At 40.1% G+C, this 18,446-nt stretch overlaps 3 protein-coding genes across 3 annotated transcripts; all 3 read right to left on the bottom strand.

The window, feature by feature from the left end:
* Positions 1-2,695: 2,695 nt before the first annotated feature.
* LOC121187167 (extracellular calcium-sensing receptor-like) lies at positions 2,696-6,470 on the bottom strand. Its single transcript, XM_041046308.1, has 6 exons — positions 6,277-6,470; positions 5,805-6,102; positions 4,902-5,696; positions 4,512-4,739; positions 4,257-4,380; positions 2,696-3,609 (listed from the first exon to the last, which is right to left on the bottom strand). Exons 1-6 carry the CDS (start codon positions 6,363-6,365, stop codon positions 2,696-2,698), a joined length of 2,448 nt encoding a protein of 815 aa, XP_040902242.1. The 5' UTR covers positions 6,366-6,470.
* Positions 6,471-8,061: 1,591 nt separating this feature from the next.
* Positions 8,062-11,573, bottom strand: LOC121187194 (extracellular calcium-sensing receptor-like). The gene is made up of 6 exons (XM_041046350.1): positions 11,380-11,573; positions 10,866-11,163; positions 9,963-10,757; positions 9,573-9,800; positions 9,289-9,412; positions 8,062-8,975 (listed from the first exon to the last, which is right to left on the bottom strand). Exons 1-6 carry the CDS (start codon positions 11,409-11,411, stop codon positions 8,062-8,064), a joined length of 2,391 nt encoding a protein of 796 aa, XP_040902284.1. The 5' UTR covers positions 11,412-11,573.
* A 2,858-nt stretch (positions 11,574-14,431) lies between these two features.
* LOC121187604 (extracellular calcium-sensing receptor-like) lies at positions 14,432-17,813 on the bottom strand. Its single transcript, XM_041046923.1, has 6 exons — positions 17,620-17,813; positions 17,108-17,405; positions 16,186-16,980; positions 15,796-16,023; positions 15,541-15,664; positions 14,432-15,345 (listed from the first exon to the last, which is right to left on the bottom strand). The coding sequence occupies exons 1-6, from the start codon at positions 17,706-17,708 to the stop codon at positions 14,432-14,434; spliced, it is 2,448 nt and encodes an 815-aa protein (XP_040902857.1). The 5' UTR covers positions 17,709-17,813.
* Positions 17,814-18,446: the final 633 nt, after the last annotated feature.

The raw sequence follows: 18,446 nt of genomic DNA, 5'->3' as shown, positions 1-18,446 counted from the left end.
TTCAAACAGAAACAATAGCACAGTGCATGAAAGTAACTGATGGTATTAATGCACACAACAGGAAATATTTATCATTTCAGTACTTATTTTGATAACCCGTTTTCTTTAAATCCTAATATTTCTACAGTATAATTTACCTGGTACATTGCAGTGGCAGTGGTTTGTGCATGTAGGTATCTCTTCTTTCCTTCCAGCTGCTGTGGAAAGAGAAGATTCCCCCCAGCATAATGTCCCCGTCCTTAGACAGCTGAGGGCTCTCAGGATCCCCTCTCAGCCTGCACACCGGCTCCTCAGCCTGAGAGAAAGACGCCACTAACAACAACTGTAACAGTGCCCAACCTCGCTCAGGCCAACTCTGTGTGGACGTCATTCTGTCTGAGAGGACTAACCCACTGGGTGGCATCACATGTGCCTTGTTGTAATTCAGAAGCTTGCACTGATATTTATACATTTTTGATCAGTTTGAAAAAAAAAATTGAACAGTGATGTTTCATCTTTGTGGACCTGCAAGTTGGGGCATGAAGCGGGAGGTGCACAAACAAAAAGTTTTGGGCTCCATCCTATTTTTTAATTTTCTGTTTGTGTTTTCAGACATTAAGATTCAGTTGGGTAGTTTCTTTCTTTCTTCTTTTTTTTTAATGTTGACTTTTGCATCATAAAGATTCAGTCCATACTTGAATCTACACTGTCATTTCAAACACAGAAGCATAATGTGTGATGAAGGTCAGTGTAAGCAAGAGAAAATTAAACTTTAGGCTGGCTCAGTGAAATTTCACACAACACAACAATAACTGGTTACACGCAAATAGAGAGTCTTTTTAAGCCTGGAATAGTTGAGACTCTTTGGCCACTTGGGTGTAACACTACCAACAGAACATCATTTTAACTGTGTGTATATATTGTCAGCAAACAGTGGCTTATTCACAGACCTTATGACTGCGCCATCAATCTGCTGCCAGGGGCGCCTCTCTGTTTGAGCTGACTGCATAGTCTGTCTCGTCTGGGAGTCACTGGATGCAGGTATAATCTGACCATCATCTTCACCACTGGGTGCAGGGTTTTTCTTTGTAACCAAGAAAGACAAGACATTATGTCCATGTATACGTTTTTTTCTATACATAGATTTTCTAAGTTAGATCTATTAAACGCAAGATCGAGCCAGATGCTATTTCTAGACAACATGCTTCTCAGGAGGAGGCAATGCCACCATCCAACACTATCCTGCCAGCATCACCTGTGGTGGCTGCCCTTACTTGGGAGATAGTGTCGACCATCATAGAAGCCCAGCTGGGAGGGTTACTGGCCGGAGGAGTGGAGCTGGTGAGCAACTTTCACAGGGCCCATGCTGACAAGCCTGGTGGCACCCATTTTGGGGGGAGGTGGTACTGTTACTACCTTCTACCTTCACTCTACCTTCTGGAAACCTGGACTCACACTCTGCCCAACGTCACCCCTCCACTGAACTCAGCCCACGTCTCCTCTGCCTACTGAGACTGAACCCAACACTCCTCTGTCTGTTGCCTTTGTCCTCTGTCACCCTCTGCCACAAGCCAGACCTTTTTTGTTTGTTGTTGTTGTTGAAGGACATTAAAACTGTGGAACTGCATCTTTGCCTCTGTGCTCTGCATCTGGGCCCAGCGTCATTAGATTAGTTGGGAGATAATTTTCTGTGACTTTGTCATCAACAGCAACCCCATTCACGGTACCCATAGCAAATCAATCCATTCTTATTAATAAAATACTGATTGGAGCAGCTTTAACATTTAACTCTTAGGTATTATTCTTAGGCACCATAAGGGTGAACTGAGGTGAAGAAAACTCTGGAACATTATATGTTTTTAGAAAGCTTAATTTTACAATACATTAAACCTGCAATTATTTGGTATTTGTGTGAATAGGCTATATAAAGGAAATCTTATTTAGCCTGATGCAGTGTGGATGTCAGGGATAAGTTCAAGAGCAAGTGTCTTTGTAAGTGTCAAGCAGTCAGTGTCAGAAGCACCAATCCTAGCCTTTTATGATGTTAACAAACCAACTATTGTGAGCACTGATGCAAACAGCTTTGGCCTTGGACAAAAAACCTAGCACCAGTCACTGTTATAGCTAATAACCCAATTCTTCTTCACCCTAAGAAGTGCAGAGATAAGAGATCAGAAACAGTGTATAGAAGATCTGAGCATGTGAAAAGGTCTCCAGATAGTTGTAAGGCCTGGAAGTCTTCACTGTCCAAAAGGATCATAAGCCATTGGTCCCACTCACTTACAGTAGGGACATCGATGGGGAGACACACTCCAAAATCCTGTACATTATATGCAGATGAAAGGCATCTGTTGAAAATGGAGACATCTGCGAGTCAAGCCAATTTTTTTTCTGTGAAAACATAGATTTTATTGTTTGATTACATTATATACTGTACTAAATATTGCAAAACCAGTATGAAATCCTATATTAGGCTTGGGCATTTACTTGTAATTTATGTATTGGATGTTGTGACTGTATGTTCCATTGTATTAACTCATCTCCATATGATAAGACATAAACAAAATTAAGCACATTAGGAAAATACTAAAGACAGTATTAAGAGTCTTCAGTAAAATGAATATGGGCATCTGCTTCAAAGGTTTGTTAACCAAAACTATCATGTAAATATTATGATGGCTCCTGAATTCCTTTGCCACCATATTATTTGGACTTCTCAGAATGATTTTGGTGCTGCCTTCCCCATCATATTCTTTTTTGTATTCTTCTCTGGTTTCATTAAGATAATGTAACATTTTGGAATAAAAATACAAATGAGCAGTCCAAAGCTGGAGGCCAGGATAGCAAATATTTCCACAGCAACACTGAACTTCCCAGGAGAGCTGACATATGCTGGAATGAAAGTGATCCACACTGCACAGAATATCAACATGCTGAAGGTGATAAATTTGGCTTCATTAAAGTTATCAGGCAGTTTCCGAGCCAGAAAAGCAAGAACAAAACATAACATGGCCAGAACTCCTATATACCCAAGTACAGCCCAAAAGCCCAGAGCTGAGCCCAGAGCGCACTCTAAGATGATTTTGTCCTTGAAGTCCTTAAAATTCTTCAATGGAAAAGGAGGAGAAATTGTTAACCACAGGATACATATAACAACCTGTATGAGAGTGAAAGCCAGAACACTGAGTCTCTGCTGTGCAGGTCCAAACCATTTCATCACATTACTGCCTGGAAGTGTGGCCCTGAAGGCCATTAACACCACTATAGTTTTCCCCAGAACACAAGAGATACACAGGACAAAGGTGATGCCGAATGCTGTGTGTCTCAGCATGCAGGACCACTCAGAGGGCCGGCCGATGAAGGTCAGAGAGCACAGGAAACACAGAGTCAAGGCGAAGAGCAGCAGGAAGCTCAGCTCAGAGTTGTTGGCCCTGACAATAGGAGTTTTCCTGTATCTGAAAAAAATGAATGCAACAGCTACAGTCATGCATGTTCCAAACAGTGACGCTGCAGTGAGCAGTGCTCCCATAATTTCTTCATATGATAGAAACTCTGCCTCCTTCTTTACACAAGCATCTCTTCTCTCATTTGACCAGAATTCAGGTTGGCATCTCACACAGGTGACAGAGTCTGAAACGTAAAAATGAAAGCAGATGTTAGACTTGCCAAGTAGATTTCTTTCTTTGCTTTGTTTCTGTATCACAAACTGAATCACAAACTACATGGTCATCACAATATAGATGAATAACTGTATGAAGGCTCCATGATCAATAATGATACAGGTATTACAGTTACAAGATCTAAAATGTGTATGTTTTATAGATATATTATTTGTTTTATGATATAGTGTTACTAGGTTTTTCCTTGGTCAACGGTCCTCGATTCTGTTTACTTTCCATACATTTGGATAAATCTGGAGTTGAGGAAATTAAAAAAAAAAAAAAAACCATCAACCTAAAACCTTCACATTCACAAAAAGTCACCAGAAGGCTGGAATCAAATAAGTTGTTCATATACATTATTTAACCTTGAAGTTCTCACAGTGTGTGTGTTGTATTTAGCTGATTTCTGTACTCTCAGTATTTGTTTGATATGTTGGACGTTCCAATATTAAATTGATGTTTCTATTGAAAAATACTGCACAGTCATTGCATATTCCCCAGGCTCACCTGCCCTGTTTTTAAAATTTGAAAATAAAAATGTGCCATTTATGGAAATTAGCATGTGATTGTGGTGAAAAAAAAAAAAGAAAAATCCCACATTAAAAATTACCAGACCTGTAATGTTGCTTATTTCTCCCTCTGCACATCTTATACAGTCATAGCAGCAGACAGGCTTTCCTTTCTGGAGAACCTTACGAGTTCCTGGGGGACATTTCTCACTGCAGACTGACACAGGCACCTGCATGAACAAAGCTACTATCAGCAAAGTGTACGAGCATTTATTTTTACCTGGTGGTGTCTTTGCAACACATGAATTTTTGAACATTATGATACAGTAACAGTTATAATGTATTATACTTGGTAACGTACCTGTGTTGAGTTCTTTGCCCAAATTAAAGTCTTATTGTGCAGATTCAGCTGCTTTTCTGCAGGTAAAGATGCATCATAGAGACCAACTGTGACAAAGTCCACAATGTCATTTTCTCTTGGCTGCCAGTTTATAATTTCATACTTTGCTGCTGGGTCTCCGTCTTCATTGAAGAAAACCTCATCTCCTTCCTTTGTTTTGAACCTAATCTTTTTTATGTGCTGTAAAATCTAAGAAGACAATTAATGATTTGGTTAATTGTGACAAACATCCTGTAGATCTGATCACTCAGCAGCATCACAGACAGAGGGAACACTTTTAAAAACACTGGAACCATTTTTCTTGTGACCTCAGGTGAAAATGAGAATGTTAGTATTTAGTGTTGAACTCACCGTGAATGGATCTAGCTGCACCTTGTTGTTACATGTTTCATTACAGCCCAGAATACTATGAAGTGCATGAGCCACAGCATACACTCCTTTGTAAACATTGTTAAATATAGGCATGAGGGACATATCAGTGAAGCTGTTATGCACTCCAGTCAAATCTTCATGTCCAGTACATTCTCTCTGATTCTCTGCTGATGACTCTGACTGCTTGAGCTTACAGCTAAATAACGTCTCCCAGAATTCAGTAAACATTTCATTACCAGATGAATTGAGTGGCTTCACATCCAGTATGAACTCTCTCATGCCGCTGACATGTGCTTTGGGGATGGACAGGCCTATGGCACCATCCAGAATATGATGCTTATCCAGTTCTGCAGTTTGAGAATCTAAGATCCAGCCCTCACTGCCTACCCACTGGTATCCGGTCAAATCGTGGTCGGACAACTCATGTATTAGCATATCCATATCCATGTGGGCGAGGAAAGCGACAATCACCTTGGAGGTGGAAGCCTTCATAATGTCAATTATCTTTTTTATTTTGTCTGGTGGATCTGTTCTAAAGAAAGACACAGAGTACTCCAGACAGATTCCCAGCTGCTGTGCAGTTTCTATGAATGTAGCTATGCCATCATTACCATAATCATCATTACTTCTGATAGCTCCAACCCAAGTCCAACCAAAGTGCTTGACCAGTTGTGCCAGGCCTCTGCTCTGGTAGTAGTCACTGGGTATTGTTCTGAGGAAGGATGGGTACTTGGTTTTGTCACTGAGACAAGCACAGGTGGCAAAGTGACTGATCTAAAAGAGAAAAGAAATGACATCCTAAGATAAACATTAAACATAGAAATATATATGGAATTACAGAATAAGTATTTTTTCAAAAATATATTTACCAAACCTACCCACCAGTGGGATATTAAAAGGTCCAATAACAGTAGACATAGCCATACTAGGAGAAGAAGTTGTTTCTCCGATAATGACCTGCACCTGTGCAGTTCTGGTACATGGTGCCTCAGATGGTGCAGATACAATTTCATTTCCATTAGCCAAAGCCAGTACAACCCTCACACCTCTTGCAATTGATCGACAAGTATCATATATTTTATATCCCAGAGAGATGCCAGGCAGCAAGTCTGTGCTGTTGTTAATCTCCTCAATGGCAAAAAGCATAGCCTGGGCAAACTGGAACTCTCTGAAATTCAAACTTAATGCAAACAGTGATATTTTTGTAGTCACAGCACTTCAAACAGAAACAATAGCACAGTACATGAAAGTAACTGATGGTGTTGATGCACACAACAGGGAATATTTATCATTTCAGTACTTATTTTGATAACCCTTTTTCTTTAAATCCTAATATTTCTACAGTATAATTTACCTGATACATTCCAGTGGCAGTGGTTTGTGCATGTAGGTATCTCTTCTTTCCTTCCAGCTGCTGTGGAAAGAGAAGATTCCCCCCAGCATAATGTCCCCGTCCTTAGACAGCTGAGGGCTCTCAGGATCCCCTCTCAGCCTGCACACCGGCTCCTCAGCCTGAGAGAAAGACGCCACTAACAACAACTGTAACAGTGCCCAACCTCGCTCAGGCCAACTCTGTGTGGACGTCATTCTGTCTGAGAGGACTAACCCACTGGGTGGCATCACATGTACGGTGTCGCACAACAGAAGCTTGCACTGGTATTTATACAGTTTTGAGCAGGATAAAAAGTACTGATTGAACAGTGATGTTTCATCTCTGTGGACCTGCAAGTTGGGGCAAGAAGCACAAACAGAAAAAATGAGTTTTGGGTACCAGCCTTTTTTTAAATTTCCTTCCTGAATTTGTTTTCAGACAATAAAATTCAGTTGGGTAGTTTCTTTCTTTCTTCTTTTTTTTTTAATGGTGATTTTTGCATCATAAAGATTCAGTCCATACTTGAATCTATACTTTAATTTCAAACACAGAAGCATAATGTGTGATGAAGGTCAGTTTAAGCAAGAGAAAATTAAACTTTAGGCAGGTTCAGAGAAAATTCACAAAACAGAACAATAACTGGTTACATGCAAATAGAGAGTCTTTTTAACAGTGGCATATTTACACCTTGAGCTGTTGAATGCAAATATAAAATAGAATTTTATAAAATATATATAAAATTCGTTCTCTCTTCCTCTGCAGGCTCTCATAGATTCTGGGGCAGAGGACAGTTTCCTGGATTGGGAACTTGCTAAGCAGATGGGCACTGAGATAGAGGAATTGGAGAAACTGCTCAGTGCTTCTGCTCTGGATGGTCGCTTGTTAGCTCATGTGTCAGATCACAAAGCCGCAGTTATGCTGGTCCTGTCCGGTAACAACAAACAAAACATCTGTTTTCATCTCCTGTTGGCTCCTAAGACCCCTTTGATTTTAGGGCAGCCGTGGTTAAGGCGCCATAATCCTCTCATTGACTGGTCTAGAAACTGCATTTATGGGTGGAGTGAATATTGTCATTCTCACTGAATACAATCTGCTCTCCCTGCATTAACAGATGCTGCCGGTCAGGTTGTGGAGGAGCTACCAGATCCGTCCACTGTCTCATCAGAGTACCATGACCTTGGGGAGGTTTTTAGCAAGCAGCCTCCCTGCTGCTCCACAGGCCTTATGATTCCTTTTGTTTGTTGTTGTTGAAGGACATTAAATCTGTGGAACTGCATCTTTGCCTCTGTGCTCTGCATCTGGGTCCAGCATCATTAGATTAGCCTATTTAGACTATAACCAAGTATTTGTAAGGCCTGGAAGTCTTCACTGTTCAAAAGAATCATAAGCCATTAGTCCCACTCACTAACAGTAGGGACATCGATGGGGAGACACTCTCCAAAATTCTGTACATTGTATACAAATGAAAGGTATATTTATATACTGTACTAAATATTGCAAAACCAGTATGAAATCCTATATTAGGCTTGGCCAATTACTTGTAATTTATGTATTGGATGTTGTGACTGTATGTTCCATTGTATTAACTCATCTCCATATGATAAGACACAAACAAAATTAAGCACATTAGGAAAATACTAAAGACAGTATTAAGAGTCTTCAGTAAAATGAATATGGGCATCTGCTTCAAAGGTTTGTTAACCAAAACTATCATGTAAATATTATGATGGCTCCTGAATTCCTTTGCCACCATATTATTTGGACTTCTCAGAATGATTTTGGTGCTGCCTTCCCCATCATATTCTTTTTTGTATTCTTCTCTGGTTTCATTAAGATAATGTAACATTTTGGAATAAAAATACAAATGAGCAGTCCAAAGCTGGAGGCCAGGATAGCAAATATCTCCACAGCAACACTGAACTTCCCAGGAGAGCTGACATATGCTGGAATGAAAGTGATCCACACTGCACAGAATATCAACATGCTGAAGGTGATAAATTTGGCTTCATTAAAGTTATCGGGCAGTTTCCGAGCCAGAAAAGCAAGAACAAAACATAACATGGCCAGAACTCCTATATACCCAAGTACAGCCCAAAAGCCCAGAGCTGAGCCCAGAGCGCACTCTAAGATGATTTTGTCCTTGAAGTCCTTAAAATTCTTCAGTGGAAAAGGAGGAGAAATTGTTAACCACATGATACATATAACAACCTGTATGAGAGTGAAAGCCAGAACACTGAGTCTCTGCTGTGCAACCCCAAACCATTTCATCACATTACTGCCTGGAAGTGTGGCCCTGAAGGCCATTAACACCACTATAGTTTTCCCCAGAACACAAGAGATACACAGGACAAAGGTGATGCCGAATGCTGTGTGTCTCAGCATGCAGGACCACTCAGAGGGCCGGCCGATGAAGGTCAGAGAGCACAGGAAACACAGAGTCAAGGAGAAGAGCAGCAGGAAGCTCAGCTCAGAGTTGTTGGCCCTGACAATAGGAGTTTTCCTGTATCTGAAAAAAATGAATGCAACAACTACAGTCATGCATGTTCCAAACAGTGACGCTGCAGTGAGCAGTGCTCCCATAATTTCTTCATATGATAGAAACTCTGCCTCCTTCTTTACACAAGCATCTCTTCTCTCATTTGACCAGAATTCAGGTCGGCATCTCACACAGGTGACAGAATCTGAAACGTAAAATTAAAGCAGGTGTTAATAAAATAAATTCTTTACATACATTCTTTAACATTCAAGTTCTCACAGTGTGTGTGTTGTATTTAGCTGATTTCTGTACTTTCAGTATTTGTTTGATATGATGGATGTTCCAAAATTAGATTGATGTTTCTATTGAAAAAAACTGCACAGTCATTGCATGTTCCCCAGGGTCACCTGTCCTCCTTTGAAAATTTGAAAATAAAAATGTGCCATTTATGGAAATTGGCATGTGATTGTGGCGAAAAAAAAAAAGAAAAGAAAATCCCACATTAAATATTACCAGACCTGTAATGTTGCTTATTTCTCCCTCTGCACATCTTATACAGTCATAGCAGCAGACAGGCTTTCCTTTCTGGAGAACCTTACGAGTTCCTGGGGGACATTTCTCACTGCAGACTGACACAGGCACCTGCATGGACAAAGCTACTAGGAGTAAAATGTATAGAATTACTGAATTTAAATAGGTGGTGTCTTTGCCAACCTCTATTATCAGTTTTGATTCATTGAAGCCAAACATCATCATACAGTAACAATTATACTACTATTACTAATTACACTTGGTAACGTACCTGTGTTGAGTTCTTTGCCCAAATTAAAGTCTTATTGTGCAGATTCAGCTGCTTTTCTGCAGGTAAAGATGCATCATAGAGACCAACTGTGACAAACTCCACAATGTCATTTTCTCTTGGCTGCCAGTTTATAATTTCATACTTTGCTGCTGGGTCTCCGTCCTCATTGAAGAAAACCTCATCTCCATCCTTTGTTTTGAAGTGAACCTTTTTTATGTGCTGTAAAATCTAAGAAGACAATTAATGATTTGGTTAATTGTGACAAACATCCTGTAGATCTGATCACTCAGCAGCATCACAGACAGAGGGAACACTTTTAAAAACACTGGAACCATTTTTCTTGTGACCTCATGTGAAAATGAGAATGTTAGTATTTAGTGTTGAACTCACCGTGAATGGATCTAGCTGCACCTTGTTGTTACATGTTTCATTACAGCCCAGAATACTATGAAGTGCATGAGCCACAGCATACACTGCTTTGTAAACATTGTTAAATAAAGGCATGAGGGACATATCAGTGAAGCTGTTATGCACTCCAGTCAAATCTTCATGTCCAGTACATTCTCTCTGATTCTCTGCTGATGACTCTGACTGCTTGAACTTACAGCTAAATAACGTCTCCCAGAATTCAGTAAAAATTTCATTACTAGATGAATTGAGTGGCTTCACATCCAGTATGAACTCTCTCATGCCACTGACATGTGTTTTGGGGATGGACAGGCCTATGGCACCATCCAGAATATGATGCGTATCCAGTTCTGCATTTTGAGAATCTAAGATCCAGCTCTCACTGCCTACCCACTGGTATCCAGTCAAATTGTGGCGGGACAACTCATGTATTAGCACATCCATTTCCATGTGGGCAAGGAAAGCAACAATCACCTTGGAGGTGGAAGCCTTGATAATGTCAATTATCTTTTGTACTTTATTTGGTGGATCTGTTCTAAAGAAAGACACAGAGTACTCCAGACAGATTCCCAGCTGCTGTGCAGTTTCTATGAATGTAGCCATCCCATTATTACCATAATCATCATTGGTTCTGATAGCTCCAACCCAAGTCCAACCAAAGTGCTTGACCAGCTGGGCCAGAGCTCTGCTCTGGTAGTAGTCACTGGGTATTGTTCTGAGGAAGGATGGGTACTTGGTTTTGTCACTGAGACAAGCACAGGTGGCAAAGTGACTGATCTAAAAGAGAAAAGAAATGACATCCTAAGATAAATATTCAAAATATACATATATATGGAATTACAGAATAAGTATTTTTTCAAAAATATATTTACCAAACCTACCCACCAGTGGGATATTAAATGGACCGATAACAGTAGATATAGCCATACTAGGAGAAGAAGTTGTTTCTCCGATAATGACCTGCACCTGTGCAGTTCTGGTACATGGTGCCTCAGATGGTGCAGATACAATTTCATTTCCATTAGCCAAGGTCAGTACAACCCTCACACCTCTTGCAATGGATCGACAAGTATCATACATTTTATAGCCCAGAGAGATGCCAGGCAGCAAGTCTGTGCTGTTGTTAATCTCCTCAATGGCAAAAAGCATAGCCTGGGCAAACTGGAACTCTCTGAAATTCAAACTTAATGCAAACAGTGATATTTTTGTAGTCACAGCACTTCAAACAGAAACAATAGCACAGTACATGAAAGTAACTGATGGTATTAATGCACACAACAGGAAATATTTATCATTTCAGTACTTATTTTGATAACCCTTTTTCTTTTTTACCTGTTTTCTATCTCTACCCACTTCCTCTTAATATTTTTAATACAAATATTTCTACAGTATAATTTACCTGGTACATTCCAGTGGCAGTGGTTTGTGCATGTAGGTATCTCTTCTTTCCTTCCAGCTGCTGTGGAAAGCGAAGATTCCCCCCAATATAATGTCCCCGTCCTTAGACAGCTGAGGACTCTCAGGATCCCCTCTCAGCCTGCACACCGGCTCCTCAGCCTGAGAGAAAGACGCCACTAACAACAACTGTAACAGTGCCCAGCCTCGCTCATGCCAACACTGTGTGGACGTCATTCTGTCTGAGAGGACTAACCCACTGGGTGGCATCACATGTACCTTGTCGCACAACAGAAGCTTGCACTGGTATTTATACATTTTTGATCAGGACAAAAAGTAATAATAGAACAGTGGTGTTTCATCTCTGTGGACCTGCAAGTTGGGGCAAGAAGCACAGGTGCACAAACAGAAAAAAAAAGTTTTGGTACCAGCCTTTTTTTAAATTTCCTTCCTGAATTTGTTTTCAGACAATAAAATTCAGTGAGGCTTCACATATTTTACTTTTTGAAATGATCATTTTTAAAGTGCAAAAATCCAATTTATATTTTCAGTTACAACATGGAAATATAATGAGGATTACTCTATGGAAAGCTGAAAAATTTTGACTTTAGGCAGGATCATTGAAATTTTACACAGTAAAATAACTGGTCCAGTACAAATATGGAGTCTAAGCCTGCAGTAGTTGACGTTTCTTGACCATTAGGGGGCCGTACCACAAGGTTTAAACATTACATTATATCTTAGAAACTATTAGATATATTGGTCTTGTTAGCAAGCAGTGGCTCATTTGCACATTCAGTCCACATTAAGTGCTATTAGGATTAATTTGGATTAATATTCGTGTCCCCCAGGTGTATGCAAATATAAAATTCTATTTCTTTTTACCTCCGTTTTGGTCACCACCAAAACCTGATGGAAATATCGGACATTGTACCTGCTCTTTTTTTCTTTTGCTTAATTCAGCCTGGTGTCCCTGAAAGTGGTGTTGGAAAATCACAACAGTAAAACTGCAGGCTGTAAAACCAGAAATGTTATATTGACTTAAGGGAATCTGAAGAGTTGTGATAAAATTTTCTGCGACTTTGTCACTACACATAGCACAAAATTAAGCAATTTATTGAAAACTGCATTTAAACTCAAACAGGCTATTCATCAACTGATCAAAAGTTTAAGACCACAGCCCAAAAAACCCCGAAACAGAACAAAAAGTTTCAAAAAAGGACTCAGTATTGAGTAGCCCCACTGATCTTGTCGATCACTTTTAGGCGCGCTTGATGCGAGTGTTTCCAGGAGGTTGGTGGGAATGTTGTTCCAATCGGTGAAGATGGCTTCACAAAGGGCATCCAAGGTCTGGAATTGACGCCCATTTTTGTAAACTTCCCTTGCCATCCATCCCCCAAATGTTCTCAATGGGATTTAGATCAAAGGAATGTGAAGGATGGTCCAAAAGAGCGACGTTATTCTCCTAGAAGAAGTCATCATCATCACCTTCATCAGGCGGGTGTTGTGAACTGCAGCGTTGTCCTGTTGAAAGACCCAGACATTACCGCACAGACGGGGGCCCTCAGTCAAGAGGGATGCCCACTGCAACATTTCCACTAGGCCAGCCGCCATTTGACACCCCTGCAAAACCTGAAGCTCCATTGTTCCATTGAAGGAAAAAAAAAAACCCAGATCATGATGGACCCTCCTCCACTGTGCCACGTAAAAAACATCTCCAGTGGGGTCTCTTTATCATGCCAATAATGTTGGAAGCCATCAGGACCATCCAGGTTAAAATATTTCTCGTCAGAGAATAAAACGTTCTTCCACCTTTCAGTGTCCCATGTTTGGTGCTCCTTTGCAAAGTCCAAACGGGCGGGTTTGTGGCGGGGAGGAGACGTGGCCTTTGAAGACGTTTTTTGTTCTTTAAGCCCTTCTCTCACAGATGTTGTCTTATGGTTATTGGGCTGCAGTCAGCATCAGTAAGGGCCTCAATTTGGGTCGAGGATTGGCCTGTGTCTTCACAGCCAGCCCGTGGGATCCTCCGGCTCAGCGGAGGTGAAATTTTTGTTTCTACCACTTCACTTTTTTGTCCCATAACCCGCAGGATCTTTAAAGAAATTTAAAATGACTGTCTTACTGCGTCCAACCTCTGCAGTGATGACACGTTGCAAAAGGCCTTGTTCATGTAGCTCAATAATCCTGCCACGTTCAAAGACAGAAAGCCTCTTTGCCGTTGCCATCAGGAGGCCATGACAGTGTGAATGAAAGCCATGGATGCCAGATTTTTGCGTAGATTTTGACTTCTGAAGGCTGTGGTCTTAAACTTTTGATCAGCTGATCAACAGCCCGTTTGAGTTTAAATGCAGTTTTCAATAAATTACTTACTGTCTATTTTTTGTCTCTTGCTCCTGTTTCTTCTTTTTGCATTTTGTAGCTCTACCTACAACCTTGTTATGATCCAACAGCAAGAAATGTGAATTCTTGTTATTTTTCCACCGGTCTTAAGATTTTGATCAGGAGTATATATATATATAGCTCTAACAATAAATATATTTTGCATTTTCATACTTCTGGATTTGTCTGAAATGTGCTAATTACATAATCCTGTACTGTGCAAAATGAAAATGTCCCCGTTCCTCCAGTAATAAGGTTGCCATCCTGAGCCAGTTTAAGTGGTTTTGCAGAGTCTTGCTGAACTCAAGTCTCATTAGAAGAAACTAAACTAGGAAATCGAAACACGTTTTTTTCTGTGAAAACATTTTGATTTTATTGTTTGATTACATTTTAGAGAAAATTTAATAAATGTTGCAAAACCAGTAAGAAACCAGATAATAGACTGGTGCATCTACTTGTACTTTATGAATTGGTCTATGTGGTTGTATATTACATGCAGTCATCTCTATATGCTATGTCAAAATTTAATATTACAAAGTAGAAAAATACTAAAGAATTACAATATCACGAGTGTCCAATAGAATGAATAAAGGTATCTACTTCACTATCTTGTAAACAAAAACTGTAAATATTGTCGTGGCTCCTGAATTCCTTTGCCACCTTATTATTTGAACTTCTCAGAATGATTTTGGTGCTGCCTTCCCCATCATATTCTTTTTTGTATTCTTCTCTGGTTTCATTAAGATAATGTAACATTTTGGAATAAAAATACAAATGAGCAGTCCAAAGCTGGAGGCCAGGATAGCAAATATTTCCACAGCAACACTGAACTTCCCAGGAGAGCTGACATATGCTGGAATGAAAGTGAGCCACACTGCACAGAATATCAACATGCTGAAGGTGATAAATTTGGCTTCATTAAAGTTATCGGGCAGTTTCCGAGCCAGAAAAGCAAGAACAAAACATAACATGGCCAGAACTCCTATATACCCAAGTACAGCCCAAAAGCCCAGAGCTGAGCCCAGAGCGCACTCTAAGATGATTTTGTCCTTGAAGTCCTTAAAATTCTTCAATGGAAAAGGAGGAGAAATTGTTAACCACATGATACATATAACAACCTGTATGAGAGTGAAAGCCAGAACACTGAGTCTCTGCTGTGCAGGTCCAAACCATTTCATCACATTACTGCCTGGAAGTGTGGCCCTGAAGGCCATTAACACCACTATAGTTTTCCCCAGAACACAAGAGATACACAGGACAAAGGTGATGCCGAATGCTGTGTGTCTCAGCATGCAGGACCACTCAGTGGGCTGGCCAATGAAGGTCAGAGAGCACAGGAAACACAGAGTCAAGGAGAAGAGCAGCAGGAAGCTCAGCTCAGAGTTGTTGGCCCTGACAATAGGAGTTTTCCTGTGTCTGAAAAAAATGAATGCAACAACTACAGTCATGCATGTTCCAAACAGTGACGCTGCAGTGAGCAGTGCTCCCATAATTTCTTCATATGATAGAAACTCTGCCTCCTTCTTTACACAAGCATCTCTTCTCTCATTTGACCAGAATTCAGGTCGGCATCTCACACAGGTGACAGAATCTGAAACGTAAAAATTAAAGCAGGCGTTAAACTTGTTGAGAATATTTTACAGTCATTGCAAATTCACCAGGGTCACATGTCCTACTTTGGACATTAGAAAATTAAAATGTGCCATTTATGGAAACCGGCATGTGATTATGACAATTTTTTTTGTAGCACAATAAAGAAAAAATCCCACATTAAAAATTACCAGACCTGTAATATTGCTTATTTCTCCCTCTGCACATCTTATACAGTCATAGCAGCAGACAGGCTTTCCTTTCTGGAGAACCTTACGAGTCCCTGGGGGACATTTCTCACTGCAGACTGACACAGGCACCTGCATGGACAAAACTACTATCAGCAAAGTGTACGAGCATTTATTTTTACCAGGTGGTGTCTTTGCAACACATGAATTTTTGAACATTATCATACAGTAACAATTATAATGTATTATATTTGGTAACATACCTGTGTTGAGTTCTTTGCCCAAATTAAAGTCTTATTGTGCAGATTCAGCTGCTTTTCTGCAGGTAAAGATGCATCATAGAGACCAACTGTGACAAAGTCCACAACATCATTTTCTCTTGGCTGCCAGTTTATAATTTCATACTTTGCTGCTGGGTCTCCGTCCTCATTGAAGAAAACCTCATCTCCTTCCTTTGTTTTGAAGTGAACCTTTTTTATGTGCTGTAAAATCTAAGAAGACAGTTAATGATTTGGTTAATTGTGACAAACATCCTGTAGATCTGATCACTCAGCAGCATCACAGACAGAGGGAACACTTTTAAAAACACTGGAACCATTTTTCTTGTGACCTCATGTGAAAATGAGAATGTTAGTATTTAGTGTTGAACTCACCGTGAATGGATCTAGCTGCACCTTCTTGTTACATGTTTCATTACAGCCCAGAATACTATGAAGTGCATGAGCCACAGCATACACTCCTTTGTAAACATTGTTAAATATAGGCATGAGGGACATATCAGTGAAGCTGTTATGCACTCCAGTCAAATCTTCATGTCCAGTACATTCTCTCTGATTCTCTGCTGATGACTCTGACTGCTTGAACTTACAGCTAAATAACGTCTCCCAGAATTCAGTAAAGATTTCATTACTAGATGAATTGAGTGGCTTCACATCCAGTATGAACTCTCTCATGCCACTGACATGTGTTTTGGGGATGGACAGGCCTATGGCACCATCCAGAATATGATGCGTATCCAGTTCTGCAGTTTGAGAATCAAAGATCCAGCCCTCACTGCCTACCCACTGGTATCCAGTCAAATCGTGGTAGGACAACTCACGTATTAGTACATCCATATCCATGTGGGAGATAAAAGCAACAATCACTTTGGAGGTGGACGCCTTGATAATGTCAATTGTCTTTTGTATTTTGTCTGGTGGATCTGTTCTAAAGAAAGGCACAGAGTACTCCAGACAGATTCCCAGCTGCTGTGCAGTTTCTATGAAAGCAGCCATCCCATTATTACCATAATCATCATTGGTTCTGATAGCTCCAACCCAAGTCCAACCAAAGTGCTTGACCAACTGTGCCAGGCCTCTGCTCTGGTAGTAGTCACTGGGTATTGTTCTGAGGAAGGATGGGTACTTGGTTTTGTCACTGAGACAAGCACAGGTGGCAAAGTGACTGATCTAAAAGAGAAAAGAAATGAGATAAAATTCACAACATAAATATACTAAGATAAATATGAAACATATAAACATATATGGAATTACAGAATAAGTATTTTTCACGAATATATTCACTAAATCTACTCACCAGTGGGATCTTAAAAGGTCCAATAACAGTAGATATAGCCATACATGGAGAGGAAGAAGTTTCTCCCATAATAGCCTGCACCTGTGCAGGTCTGGTACATGGTGCCTCAGAGGGAGCAGATAAAATTTCATTTCCATTAGCCAAGGCCAGTACAACCCTCACACTTCTGGCAATGGATCCACAAGCATCATACATTTTATAGCCCAGAGAGATGCCAGGCAGCAAGTCTGTGCTGTTGTTAATCTCCTCGATGGCAAAAAGCATAGCCTGGGCAAACTGGAACCCTCTGAAGTTCAAACTTAAAGCAAAGAGTTATATTTTACTGGTTGCACCACTTGAAATAGAAACAATAGCACAGTAAATTGAATCATTTAATGGCATTAAATCACCCAACAGGGAATATTTATAATTTCAGTACTTATTTTGATAACTCTTTTTTCTTTTTTATATCTCTATCTCTACACACTTCCTCTTAATATTTTAAACCCAAATATTTCTACAGTATAATTTACCTGGTACATTCCAGTGGCAGTGGTTTGTGCATGTAGGTATCTCTTCTTTCCTTCCAGCTGCTGTGGAAAGAGAAGATTCCCCCCAGCATAATGTCCCCGTCCTTAGACAGCTGAGGACTCTCAGGATCCCCTCTCAGCCTGCACACCGGCTCCTCAGCCTGAGAGAAAGACGCCACTAACAACAACTGTAACAGTGCCCAACCTTGCTCAGGCCAACTCTGTGTGGACGTCATTCTGTCTGAGAGGACTAACCCACTGGGTGGCATCACATGTGCCTTGTTGTAATTCAGAAGCTTGTGCTGATATTTATACATTTTTGATCAGTTTGGAAAAAAAAAATTGAACAGTGATGTTTCATCTCTGTGGACCTGCAAGTTGGGGCAAGAGCCGGAAGTTGCACAGACAGAAAAAGAGTTTTGGGTTCCAGCCTATTATTATTATTATTATTTAATTTCCTTACTTCATGTGTTTACAGACAGTAATACTAAGTTGTGCTGCATTTTATATACATATATATGAATATGTTTTACATTATTATGATCCATCTCATATTTGAATTCATATTTTCAATTTAAATATAATGTGGGATGATGGTTACTGTATGTAAGAGAAAACTAGGCTTTGGGCAGGCTAAAGAGATTTCGCACAACAGTAAATTAACCAATCCAGTACAATTATTTCAGAATCTGCAGACACCTGAGAATGCTGTTTCACCCAGGCTCTATCTCAGCCATCAGCTGTATTTTCATCAGAAGTCAGAGCTCACTTTCAAATACAGAGAGAGATATAAATAGTTCAATATATATATAGATCTAATAGCAAATACT

This window comes from Toxotes jaculatrix, chromosome 9 (genome assembly GCF_017976425.1).
Source record: "Toxotes jaculatrix isolate fToxJac2 chromosome 9, fToxJac2.pri, whole genome shotgun sequence".
NCBI lineage: Eukaryota > Metazoa > Chordata > Actinopteri > Toxotidae > Toxotes > Toxotes jaculatrix.
The sequence above is the reverse complement of the archived record's forward strand: the minus strand, read 5'-3'. Positions and strand labels throughout refer to the sequence as shown.

Excerpts from the sequence above, each read along its gene's own strand:
- LOC121187167 (XM_041046308.1), bottom strand. The coding sequence starts at position 6,365 with ATGCTGGGGGGAATCTTCTCTTTCCACAGCAGCTGGAAGGAAAGAAGA. Across the intron at positions 4,740-4,901 it reads TGCAGCTAGATCCATTCACG|ATTTTACAGCACATAAAAAA; the intron begins GTGAGTTCAACA and ends TTGTCTTCTTAG. Across the intron at positions 4,381-4,511 it reads GGGCAAAGAACTCAACACAG|GTGCCTGTGTCAGTCTGCAG; the intron begins GTACGTTACCAA and ends TTGTTCATGCAG.
- LOC121187194 (XM_041046350.1), bottom strand. The coding sequence starts at position 11,411 with ATGCACAAACCACTGCCACTGGAATGTACCAG. Across the intron at positions 10,758-10,865 it reads GTCCATTTAATATCCCACTG|ATCAGTCACTTTGCCACCTG; the intron begins GTGGGTAGGTTT and ends TTTCTCTTTTAG. Across the intron at positions 9,801-9,962 it reads TGCAGCTAGATCCATTCACG|ATTTTACAGCACATAAAAAA; the intron begins GTGAGTTCAACA and ends TTGTCTTCTTAG.
- LOC121187604 (XM_041046923.1), bottom strand. The coding sequence starts at position 17,708 with ATGCTGGGGGGAATCTTCTCTTTCCACAGCAGCTGGAAGGAAAGAAGA. Across the intron at positions 17,406-17,619 it reads CTGCCACTGGAATGTACCAG|TTTGAACTTCAGAGGGTTCC; the intron begins GTAAATTATACT and ends CTTTGCTTTAAG. Across the intron at positions 15,665-15,795 it reads GGGCAAAGAACTCAACACAG|GTGCCTGTGTCAGTCTGCAG; the intron begins GTATGTTACCAA and ends TTGTCCATGCAG.